The following is a 12,073-nucleotide window of genomic DNA, read 5'->3' on the forward strand; positions in this document are numbered from 1 at the left end:
ACATCCCACGATGAGCCCTACAACCCCCAAGACACCCCAGAATGAGCCTTATATCCTGAAAAGGATCCAGGATGAGCCCTATACCCTTGAGACATCCCAAGGTTAACTCCGTTCTACCCCCAGACATCCCAAGAYGATGGGATGTCACACACCCCCCAAGACATCTCAGGATAAGCTCTATGCCCTCCAAGATATCTCAGGATGAGACACACACAACGAAGATGTTTCAGGATTAACCCCACACAACACCCAAGACATCCCTGGATGACCTCCATTCAMCACAAAACATCCCAAATGAGCCCCATACCCCCATGACAGTGACAGCCATCTCATAGTCATGGATCACGGGTCACCACCATCCTGTGGGACCTGTGATCCTCTCAGGAGAGCACCAGGAGGAGCCGGGCAGGGCAGCAGGAAGGGCAGAGCATCTGAGACACCCTTGACTTCCATCAGTTCTGGATTAAGGGAGACCATTCTGATGCAGGTGAATGGTTTGGGGGTCCCAAAACCCTGACCTGCAGGATACACCTCAGCTGGATTCACTCCAGAGCCCCATGGAGGGGATCTGTTTCTCCAACTGGGAAACACTGGGTGCTGTGAGCTAGCAACAAAGAGATGGTTTTTCCTTTTTTTCCCTCAGCTGACTCCTGCAATGAAGCAGAAAAATCCAGCAGAGATCTCCAATCCTTCCATGCTAGAGAATTTGTCTAAGTACGTGTTTGCAGCCAGGTCACACTTCCATCCTCACTGGCTCCCAGGCAAGGAGCAAATGGAAAACATAACACAGCTTATCCTTATCTGAAGGACTTGCCAGTGTCCTCCCCAATTCCTGCTCTCAATGAGCAGCTGCTAATTCTGTCCTGCTTGAAATTCTCCCTGGGATTTGTAACAGCAAGGTCTGGTCTTTCACTGACAGATGACACCCCACACCAGAATCCTCCCAGATTGCCTCAGTGGGTTTGGAACAAGGGGTTCACCCCATGGAGAACCTGCCAGTGTCACTTTTTTTGAAGAGGAGGGCTAGGGATGAACACAGTTGTCCCAGAAAATTCCCTCAGGATAAAGTGTGGGGAGCATATACATCCTTTTGGATGAAGTGAGGCAGCAGGAGATGGGGCTGCCAGAGGATCAGGACATCCTGCCAGCTGAACTTTGCACTCTGCAGCAGAGGAAACTGAGCTGCCTTGATAAGCAGTGGAGATAAATCCCACCCAACCCCTCACATTCTTATTCTCTGTAAATTCTCCCTTTAGCCCCTRAAGAATGCCCTTTTAAAGGAATAGTTTCATCCACTTAGGGCTGGAGCTTGGGCAGTGTGAGACAACTTTCTGCTGCAAATCTCTTTAGAATACACACCAGGCTTTGGATGTGAGGTTTAGACCTCTGGATGGGTGGAGGTGGCCCAGTGCCAGCTGCCCTATAGGATTAGGGGAAATCTCCCCATAAAACCAGGCAGGAGCTACAAAGATTCTCACAGCGTAGAGCAGACATGGCAGCAGACATGGCACCTGTTCAGCCTCAGCTGCAAAAGTGAGAATCAGCTTGGGGTAGCCAAAATTGCACAGAAAGATGCCTCAAGGTACTTCATTGTGGCCATGACTGTAAGACTTCAGGCTAAAGAGCCTTTGGGAGCTCATCAGAGACAACAGGTGCTTTATTACCACCCACACATGTTTAAGATCCCCACCAAATGATCCCATGTGCTGCCAGACGCCTGCATAGATCTTTACTTCCTGATCAGGGTGAACTCTGACTCATCTGACCCAACACATCCCTTCTTTCCMAGCCCATTCCACTCCCTGGCTGCTCAGTTCCCAGGTTCTCTGATACCCTCTCCAAACACTCCTTTCTCCCTCCCTTCTTCTCCTTTCCCTTTACAGATCCACATCCAAGGCCAGGGGTCTGCATGCCCAGCACTGCATYCATTATAAGCTGTCCCCAGGAGCCAGAGGAGCTTGTTAAACACCTTTTTATTTTATTTCAAGTGCTATACACAGTGTGCTGTACACAAAATCCCACCCCCGAGGTGCTCCCAGCGCCCCTGTGCAGACCCCACCTCAGCCCCCACGGTGACCCAGCGCCCCCCGCTGCCCGGGGCGAGGCCAAAATAAGTTACACCCACCCACCCCCGTGCTCCCGGGCAGCGGGACAGGGCAGCATCAGCCCCCGGTGCCAGCCCTGCCAATGCCCGTGTCACCCAGATTGCTCCGCATCAGGGTAAGAGTTAGCTTCCAAAGCCACAGCATCGGGCCCTGCCCGCTCCCGGTACTGCCGGCCCTGGACCCCAGCCCCCGCTCCCGGGGCTCAGCATAACATGGCAGCCTCCGAGGGCAGTGGGGAGCACCTGCAAGGAAAGGATGAGCTTGGAATATCAGGTCGCTGAACTGTCCCAAAGAAGTGGGAGCAAAGACACCAGGATCAGCTCAGCCTGGTGGAGGTCTGGAGATAATTCCAAAGGGGGATGGAAGCAGTGAGCCCCCAGTGCTGTCTGCTCCTCTCCCAGGGGATTCCCAGGATAGGCAGGGAGCCATTCCAGGTGATACTCACTCCATCTTAGCTTCCAGGTGGTGGACAGTCTGCTTGTCCAGGTAGCGGCAGAAGAGCGAGAGGAGGTTGCTGGGCAAGAAGAGAGGCTCCACCAGTGAGGCCTTGGGCAGCTGTGACAGCTCCCGGGCCACCAGGTACACTGTGTCAGTCCTGGAGGCACCAGAACAGGAGTGAGCRTGCAGCACAGGGGCTGAGCACCCTGGAGTGCAGTAACAAACCCCCCCAGGTCACACAACCCCTCTCACCATGCCTCAAAGTCCCCCCTGCGTGGCTCCAGCGGCGCATCCGAYGACAGCAGCCTCTCTCCATGGCTCAGCAGAGTGTAGAGCAAGGAGATGCCAAACTGCAGGGAAGCACCAGCAGTGTCACAGCCAGCAGCAGTGGCACTCCAGGGACATGGCAAGGCTCGGGCCCACATACCTGGTTCTTCAAGGCCATGGTGAGGGGGAGCTCCGGAGACTCAGGCAGAGGTCGGGTCAGCTCCTGAAGGACCTCAATGAGTTTGCTGAAGGTCATCCCACCCACCACTGCATTCAATGGGCTGTAGAGCAGGGGGAGAGACTGGGCAGAGCAGAGGAGAGAGCAGGAATCTGAGACTCTTCAACCTGTCACAGCCACAACCCCATCCCAGCACCAGGACTGCTGGTGGTTGACTCCTGGAGACCTTTCTCCTCCTCCCCAAGGATGGGAAGAGGCTCCTATCTCACACTAACCACACAAGACAAGGCCCCCCTCACTGTCCAGGGTGCCCCCCCCAGCAAGAACAGAGGAGGAAGGAGGCAGCCTGGGCCATCCCTGCCCTGGCTGCAGATGCTCGCCTCATCTAGCATGTCCTTCTTCATGAGGAAGGGCAGGTGGTGGGTGATGGTCAGCAGGACCTTCTCMGCTTGCTCTCGGGTCAGGTGGGGCAGCAGCCGGGCCATGAGCTTCTTGCCTTTCCGCACACACAACAGTTGCAGGAATTCATCTTCTGCCTCCCTGGGAACAAAGGCTCCATTGGCACAAATCCTGAAGGACCTGGAGCACCTCTGTCTGTCCAAAAGGACCAGCACCAGCTCCACTGGAGGACAAGGTTCACGGGCAGGGTCAGCAGAGGCTGGAGTGACAYRTGGAGGGAAGGACCCAACCCTCCCSTRCCCCAGACCTGCTCATCATCCGTGACCACCTCAGATCCATGAGGAGCAGGACACGCTGCCTAGTCCCCACAGCACAGACTCACTCTTCGCCGCTGCAAGCCCTGATTTTCAAGGCTTGGTAGATACTCTCTACTTCTTGGCTCTTCTGCTCCTGCCTGGGGGGCTGTTGCTCCCCCAGGGCCAGGGACATTTTCCGTTGTGCCTCCTCTACTTCCATGAGCTGCAGGAAGAGCTGGAGAAACAGCCCATGGTAAGGAGGAAGCTTGGAGCATCTTCTACCAAATGGCTATCCAGGACCCTGCCTAGGTAGATGTTCCCTTAGAGAAATCCCTGGATGAAAAYAGAACACCTGGACAATCCTGCCCTGCCCCCAATCACCTCTCACTCACCTTCTCAATCCTGTGCAGTGCCCGCAGCCGGTGGCTCCCTGTGGCCTTTGGGAGGGGAGAAAGGAAGGCACAAGGGTCACAGCCAGCCCCAGACACTGCCACTAGCCCAATTCTGGGCCAGCTGCTCTCTGGGGATTGGCAGTAGCTTCAGGACACAGAGCAGCCCCTTGGGAAAACCATGGCTGGAGACCGATCCCAGCCCCTGGCAGGCACAAACTGCCACTGCTGAGGTGGCCTGTGTGCCCCTCCCACTGCTCAGGGCAGCTCCAAAAGCAGCATTCCTAGCAATTCAGGGTACCCATCAGCCCAGCTGTCCTTCACCTACCTCCTCCACGAGGGCATGGTGCACAGCATCGATGGCCCGGCGAGGGCTGTAGCAGGTGGACACGGCGACCTGGCCCAGCGAGCCAGCGATGCGCACCACTGCAGGAGAGGGGGAACACAGTGACTCYGTGTCCCAGAGCTCCTCACCCAGCCCCCCAGCACCCACCCCAGCCCCTCACCAGAGTCATAGGTCTCCACTTTCTGGATGAACGGTGTGACCAGCTTGGGGGGCTCCTGCTTGTTGCGCCCACCCAGTAGCTCCTCCTCCGCCTGTTTGCGCTCCAGCCGGTGGTAGTAGGACTGCAACAACAGRCACAGCCAGAAGTCCCCTCTACCAGCCCTGGAGGGTTCCTCTGGCTCCCAAAGCCCTGCCCTGAGGGAATAAGCCACAGGTGCTGCCAGCAGGAGCTCACCTGGTAGTAGTAGTCATCATCCATGTTCTCACTCTGCAGCTGAATCATCTCCACCTTGATGACCCAGTCCTTCTCCTTGGAAGTCATCAGCCCAGCGTGAGGGTCCGCTTTACGAGACCACAGCTTCTTGGGGGAGACACTGGCACAGGAGAAGACCTCAGCCCACTGTGACCACCTGGAGCCCCCCTGCACCCCACAGACCCCCATACCTCTGCGCCTGCCTGCCCTGCTGCTGCCGCTGCGTCAGGATGCGCTGGTGCTGGGGATGCAGCTGGGTCATGTGACTGGGTGTGCTGCAGGGGACACCAGGCAAGGGTCAAGGGGAATTTTGGGACACCCCCAGAGCGGGGTGACCCCCAGCTGCTTTGCTGAGCCCCTCCAGTCCCACCCCAACACCCCACTCCTGCTACCTGAGGTTCAGCTGGCCCATGGCTGATGGGCTGAAGAAGAGAGCAGGGTCCAAAGAAGGGGACATGGGCCCGAAGTGCATGGCCAGGGGCCGCGGTGGGCTGCCCACGGTGGGGGACCTGGGCTGGAAAGGGGGCGGAGGTGCATACCCTGCAGTCTGAGAGGGAGAGAGGAGATCAAGGGTCTGAGACTTCCCCTCTCAGCATCTCAGAGGGGTCAGCCAGCTCCGTGCTGGCTTCTGGCTCCCATCCCCACAGGAGCTACCCTCTGGCAAAGCACTGTCTCCCAGATACTGCCACTGTCCCTATCCCCTGCCACTCCAGGGCCACTTCAGTGGGGCCATGGCAGTGGCTCAAAGCCCACCACCTTACCTGGTTGGGGGTGAAGAGTGGAGGGGGTCTGCAAGCTGGTGGGAAAGGCCGAGGAGAGCACGGGGAGCGAGGAGGCACCAGGGGTGCCTGCTGCAGAGCAGGAGACAGGAGGTGTCACTGGGACAAGCCTATCCTTGAGGCTGCATCTCCAGGGAGGGAAGGCAGAGAAAGCAGGGATGCGAGAGCCCCCAAACCTGTTACCTGCTGGAGAAAGCACTGGGGGAAGGAATTGGGGGACATCAGTCTTAAGTCAGGGCGCTTGAGCTGAGGAGAGCCCCCATAGCCCCTCTGCGCAGGAGAGCCRAGGAAGTCAAGGGCCATCTTGGAGGATGGTGGGGGCCTCCCCAGGACTTGGAGGATGGCTTTATCCTGTGGGGAAGAGGCAGCAGCAAGTGGGAACGAGGCACAGCTGGGAACAGTTTAGCTTCCCCAGCATCAGGCAGCTCACCAAAACCTTTGGTCATTGCTCAATCAAGACCATGCACCAGCTGAGCTCACACCCTGGTAGTGTGGAGCAGCTGGGGACCCAAGAGAACACTCAGTATGGGATCCCAGTCCCCACAAATTCAACAACTTTGCCTTCAAATCCAGCCTCTACTTTGGGGGGGGCACCCACAGACACATCCATGCACCTCCAGAGCCATGATGAGGGTTTGGAGATGCCCTAGTTGCCCCAAATTCCCTGTGTGACCCTTATTCTGGAGTAGTGGGAAGCCCTTGGCCACTCCTGCAGGTCTGGCTGTGGGTACCCACCTCCAGCACAAGGTGGGGTGGGACACTGCCAGGGCAGGAGCCCCATGCCATGGGATCCATCGTCAGCTGGAAGACAGGGAGATGGTTGGCATGAGGCAAGTGAACAGGAGGAGAGGGCAGGGGACAGCACAGGGGACAGCRCAGGGACCACTTAGCCTCATCACCAGATGGGAGGGGACATTTTTACCAAGTCCTCCTTGCCAAACTCTCCCCAGCAAGTACCAATCCTGCTGTCCAGCACCGCCGAGTCCTGGCTCTGCAAGGAAATGGGAGATAGAAGTCTGCCTCCCTCTCCCAGTGCCCTCTGTGGGGCAGGACCCACACGTGTGGGGATGGAGGGGGGAGCAGCAGGACCCCCCCTCTCCCCTCACCTCCAGCGTGGGTTTGCTCTGCACAGCTCTCATCACTGCTGGGTCACCCAGCTTGTTGGGCTCCTCAAAGCACTCCTCCTCTTCCTCACTCCCCAGCTCCTCTTCCTCCAACTCAGAGCTCACCTGCTCCACTTCCAGTTCTATCCCACCTTCTTCCTGGGGCTCTCCCAGCTCCTCCAGCTGCTCAGCTGTTCTTCCAGTCGCCCCTGCCAACGCTTTGACCACCTCAGGGCTTATCTCCGGTGGCACCAGGAGCTTGGGGACATCCTCCTCTGTGGAGTTTYGGTCTTGGAGAGGGGAAGTAGAGCACAGTAGGGTGGGTGAATGCCTGGCAGTGACCACCAGAGTCTCTGCTCCCCCTGTTGGGTGCTGGACAGTCTCTCCAACACCGGGGTTCACCTGAGGTCTTACCTAACCCAAAAGTCATCTCGTTGTACAGGTCGAGCTCCTCATCCTCCTCAGCCATCTCTTCCAGCAGAAGTGCATCTTCCACCAGCAGGAAATCCTCRAGGATCTGGATTTGGAAGCAGCAGAGTTCTCACTAAGGGAGAGGTAACCCTAACATACTCCCTTTGCAGAGGCACCCAACCTCCTCCCCACTCTGCTGGTGGTGCCAGACAGCCCCCAGGGCTCACAGCTGGCAAACGGAAAAGCAGGASCCAGTGGCACTGCCAGCGAGGGCAGGACCCGCAGCCTCAGCCCGCGGAAGCTGCCGGTGCCAGCGAATGCGGGCACGGAACGGCACCAGCGTAGTGCTGAGACACCATCAGGCTTCAGAGTGAACACCCGCTATGAGGGCACGAGCGGCACGCGAGCACACGTAGATGCGGGGYAGAGCATCCCACCAGCACCTCCAGGGCAGCGTCTGCTCCGGGACCGACCGCTCCGGGGAGCGCCAGCCTCGGAGAACAAGCGCCGCGAAGGGGGCGGGTCGCCGGGAGGCGCCAGCGGGGAGTGGGGAAGCGGAGCAGGGCGGGCACTCACAACGGGCTGGCCACCCTCCGCCATCCCGCGGCGCCTCCTCCTCCCGTCCACCCACCCTCCGTCCGTCCCGGGTCCCTCTACGGGGCCGCGCTGCCCCAGCCGTCCCCTTTTACGGGCCGCCCCCGTCACGCCGGCATGCGCCTGCCGTACAGCATGGCGGCGCCCGTGGAGCCTTGCACCTGTGCCTACCGTACAACATGGCGGCGCCCATGGAGCCTTGCACCTGTGCCTACCGTACAACATGGCGGCGCCCAGCGGGGCTCTGCGCCTGCGCGCTCGCCTCGCCGTGCCCCGGCGGGGGAATTCCCGGAGCCGAGGGAATAAGGATGGGTGGATTTAGTGACCCYGCCTGCGGCTCTCAGAGCACAGAACCCTCCAGCCTGGCTTTTCCCACTGCTCCCGTCGCTCCCTGCCTGCCGTGGTGTTCTCAGAGCTGATATGTTTCTGAGGAATTACGGACAACTRGGGGGATGTGGTCTGTCCGACTGCGGTATTCTGGCACAGAATACATAGGGATCCCCATCTATAGATGACATGGGCACAGGTGCCAGCACTAATTCAAATTATTAAATTTCTACATCCCACGAAGCATAGMAGGTTGCCATTTTTCCCCTGGATACCAGGAGCCCCTTTGTCATGCCACCCACTCCCAAATAATCCTCCCAATATTATGCAAGTAAAAGCAGAAATGTCCCAAAAGTGAAAGATTTGGCAGCTCTAACCAAATGCTTGTGGCTCTTAAAAATATCATGTAGAAAAGAGTTGTGCTTCTCTTTACAGGGAAAATCTGACAGGTGTGCCACRTTATAGAGTCATTGTAAGGGATTMATGTYCCAAAGGGCATGGAAAGGATCCATGTCCTGCCATCCCCTCTCCCAGGGGATTGTCCACTTGGGCAGAGCCAGATTCAGCTGTGGGTCAGCTGGACCAGGGTGGTGATTCCCAGCGTGGTGACCCTGATAACAACTCCACTCCCAATGGAGCACTCAGGGATTATTTCTGCCAGAGCCCTGTGATCTCTGATAAGGCTCTGGCTGCAGCTGCATCTGTTTATGCCACACGRAGAGAAACATTGAGTGTTTTCAGCTGCATGGCCAGCACCGCCCACTGGGCAGCCAGCAAACCCAGCAGGAGCTAGGCMAGTGGGAACTGATAACAAGTATTTTCAGGATTTTCTTTTGCTTTACCGCTCCTCATYTACCTGCTGTCTTTGGGATGTTCTCCATATATGCTTTGTTGATTTAATTTGTGTTTTAATGATTTGTGATAAAAAAGCAGGTCCTAAAGGGGATTAGTGTTTTGGTACTTACACTATGCTGCTGTATTCTCTGAACTAGTAGTGACTTTCCTTTGTTTTCCCTTCTTTTTTCCTCCAAGCAGCGTCATTGTGACATTCAGTGACATTCCCAGCCTAGCTGGGCTTTCATGCTCACAATTATCCCACAGGAGGCACCAGAATGACTGGTTCTCTGCTGTTGCAATTCTCATGTTTTATGTTAAGGAGTCTGTGCTGTGCTCGAGCAATAGTCAATCCAATCCCTCACCCCAGAGCCCCCGGACTGAGACACTCCACACAGGCTTTGAAAGAGGTTCAGAAAGGAAGGTGGATGGCCTATTCCATTGTAGGCTGTTGGTGTAATACCGGCCCTGGAGGCAGAATCTTCTGGAACAGGTGTCTCTTTCCCCCATTTCTGTTGGAAAAGCCCTCTGTGACCATATAGGCCAATCATTCCCCCAGCACTGCCAAGGCCACCACTAACCCATGTCCCAAGTGTCACATCCACACGGCTTTTAAAACCCTTTAGGGATGGGACTCCAGCACTGCCCTGGCAGTCTGTGGATAGCCTTTCTGGGAAGAAATTTTCCTTAAGATCCAACCTAAGCCTTCCCTGGTACTACTTGAAGCTGTTTCCTCTTGTCCTGTCCCTCATTCCCCGGGAGCAGAGCCCAACACTGCATGACTGCACCTTCCGACCAGGGAGTTATAGACAAAGAAGGTTCCCTCAGCTGTTCCTGCTGCTCCAGCCCCTTCCCCAGCTCCATTCCCTTCCCAGGACATCCTCCAGCCCCTCAATGTCTTTGTTGTCGTGAAGGGCACAGAATTGACAACAGGATTTGGGTTGTSGCCTCCCTCAGMAGTGCCCAGCACAGGGGACTGGCTCTGCCCTGGGTCTGTGACCACCCCGGGGCTGGTCCAAACAAGCTGCCATTGCCCACCAGGGCATAMCTGGGCTCACGTCCAGCCGCTCTTGCCCGACGACCCCGGGTCTCATCCCCACCCACCGCGGAAACGAAAGCGAAAGCCGCGCTCTGGAGCGCACCTCGGAGAACCTCGGAGCTCCCTTTCTGCCCGGAGACTGATGACGCGACTGCCGCTCCGCGCCACGATTGGCCGTGAGTTCCGGAGGCTATAAAAGGCCGGAGTGCGAGCGGGGCTGGGACTTTCCGGGAAACGGCGGGGCAGCGAGAGGTGGCGATGGCGCGGAGGGCCCTGGCGCTCGGTGTGCTGGCGCTGCTGGCGCTGCTCGGCCTGGGGGCGGCCGGTGGTGAGTGTCTGGGGCAGCGTGAAGGGTCGTGCCGGGGGTGAAGGGCTTCGGGATCCCGGTGGGTCCCGGGCACTGCGCCGGAGTGGGTGGGCGAGCGTTGGCACCACCGCAGCGCCGATTCTCATACGCCCTCGCCCCTCCCTCCAGAGGCGCCAAAGGTTGAAGTCTACGCCCGTTCACGCGCTGAGGAGGGAAAGGAGAACATCCTCCACTGTTTCATCAGCGGCTTTCACCCACCCAAGATTGACGTCGAGCTCCTGAAGAACGGGGAGCCCATTCCCAACGTCCAGTACGGGGACTTGTCCTTCAACGAGAAGTGGCAATTCCAGCGCCTGGTCCATGTGCCCTTCACCCCCAGGAGTGGTGACACCTACTCTTGCAGGGTGGAGCACTCCACCATGCCGGAGCCACGCACTTACCAGTGGGGTACGCTGTGCCTTCTTCCCTCACGCTGGAGCTCCGTTGCTTTATATCTGTGCTGTCTCTGTTCCTTTTCCTGGAAAGCAGGNGCCCTCGCCCCTCCCTCCAGAGGCGCCAAAGGTTGAAGTCTACGCCCGTTCACGCGCTGAGGAGGGAAAGGAGAACATCCTCCACTGTTTCATCAGCGGCTTTCACCCACCCAAGATTGACGTCGAGCTCCTGAAGAACGGGGAGCCCATTCCCAACGTCCAGTACGGGGACTTGTCCTTCAACGAGAAGTGGCAATTCCAGCGCCTGGTCCATGTGCCCTTCACCCCCAGGAGTGGTGACACCTACTCTTGCAGGGTGGAGCACTCCACCATGCCGGAGCCACGCACTTACCAGTGGGGTACGCTGTGCCTTCTTCCCTCACGCTGGAGCTCCGTTGCTTTATATCTGTGCTGTCTCTGTTCCTTTTCCTGGAAAGCAGGMTGTTGTAAAYRGGTGGGGTTTGAAGGCCTTGTGTTAGAGATGGAGAAAAAGGTTCATGTTTTAGCTGAAAAGGCTGTTACACATACCTGTGAAGTATTCAGGRAGGAAAAGCATTAGTGTTAATCCATAGGGATTTGGTGATGCTGCATCATCTCATCTCTGCCTTGGTGAACTTACCTAGGTAATGGGTCATGAAGTGATTTTTTTGCTTTATTTTGTGTGAATATAAAGAAGGATGCAGGAGTCGGGGCGGGTGGTGGTAYCCCGCTCTCTGGTTACTGCACTGGGGCTGTTTCTGGGGGAGAACCTTGTGGGGACAGCGGAGAGGGGGTGGTGGTTGCCCCCAAGTTTAACGCTCTGCCCTTCTTTCCTGCAGAACCAGACTTCTGAGCTGTGTCTGGGATAATCCATGGTGAGTTATTCTGATGCTGTGTGCCATGCTGGTAAGGGGAACACAGACCCATTTCTGTAGCGGGGAAGGATGTAACAAGCACCCCGAAAACGTAGATCGTTAGTGCTTATTTGGGCACAGAACTCTCCCCACACCCTTTCTGCCCATTGTTTCTTGTCTGCTTTTGGCCATTCCCTGCCTACAAAGGGTCCTTTGCTCCAGCAGAAGGAGAACTTTGGAGAAAACTTCCCCTGCTTATCTTTGCTGTATCAGTTACATAGCACAGAGAGTTGYTGTAGGTCCCCTAAAGCTTCCTCGGGCCCTGCAGAGCTGTTTCCTGCCAGGGGAGAAGGAGGAAGTCGCTGTGCTAGAAACTCCTGTGCCTCAGAGGGACGCAGGCTGGTTAACCCTGTAGCAGGGCAGCACCGTGTGGGATTCATGAGGCACAAACCAGAAGCACTTTTGGGTTTCTTCACCGGTGTCTCACAGTCTGAGGACTCCATGTTCTTCAAACTACCTGCATGTGACCGATCTGGATTAAACAAT

At 57.0% G+C, this 12,073-nt stretch overlaps 2 protein-coding genes across 2 annotated transcripts; one reads left to right on the forward strand and one right to left on the reverse strand.

The window, feature by feature from the left end:
* Positions 1-2,546: 2,546 nt before the first annotated feature.
* PATL2 (PAT1 homolog 2) lies at positions 2,547-7,627 on the reverse strand. Its single transcript, XM_057380541.1, has 17 exons — positions 7,127-7,627; positions 6,716-7,002; positions 6,532-6,600; positions 6,345-6,410; positions 5,793-5,960; positions 5,592-5,681; positions 5,223-5,377; positions 5,022-5,105; positions 4,813-4,951; positions 4,579-4,699; positions 4,401-4,498; positions 4,076-4,120; positions 3,770-3,918; positions 3,251-3,528; positions 2,971-3,140; positions 2,796-2,893; positions 2,547-2,700 (listed from the first exon to the last, which is right to left on the reverse strand). Exons 1-17 carry the CDS (start codon positions 7,179-7,181, stop codon positions 2,547-2,549), a joined length of 2,226 nt encoding a protein of 741 aa, XP_057236524.1. The 5' UTR covers positions 7,182-7,627.
* Positions 7,628-10,135: 2,508 nt separating this feature from the next.
* B2M (beta-2-microglobulin) lies at positions 10,136-11,596 on the forward strand. The gene is made up of 4 exons (XM_057380542.1): positions 10,136-10,245; positions 10,393-10,719; positions 10,775-11,053; positions 11,513-11,596. Exons 1-4 carry the CDS (start codon positions 10,176-10,178, stop codon positions 11,524-11,526), a joined length of 690 nt encoding a protein of 229 aa, XP_057236525.1. The 5' UTR covers positions 10,136-10,175; the 3' UTR covers positions 11,527-11,596.
* The last annotated feature ends 477 nt before the right edge of the window (positions 11,597-12,073 follow it).

The sequence above is a fragment of the Malurus melanocephalus genome, unplaced genomic scaffold (assembly GCF_030028575.1).
Source record: "Malurus melanocephalus ecotype Western Australia unplaced genomic scaffold, MMel_1.1 scaffold_457, whole genome shotgun sequence".
In the NCBI taxonomy this organism is placed as follows: domain Eukaryota; kingdom Metazoa; phylum Chordata; class Aves; order Passeriformes; family Maluridae; genus Malurus; species Malurus melanocephalus.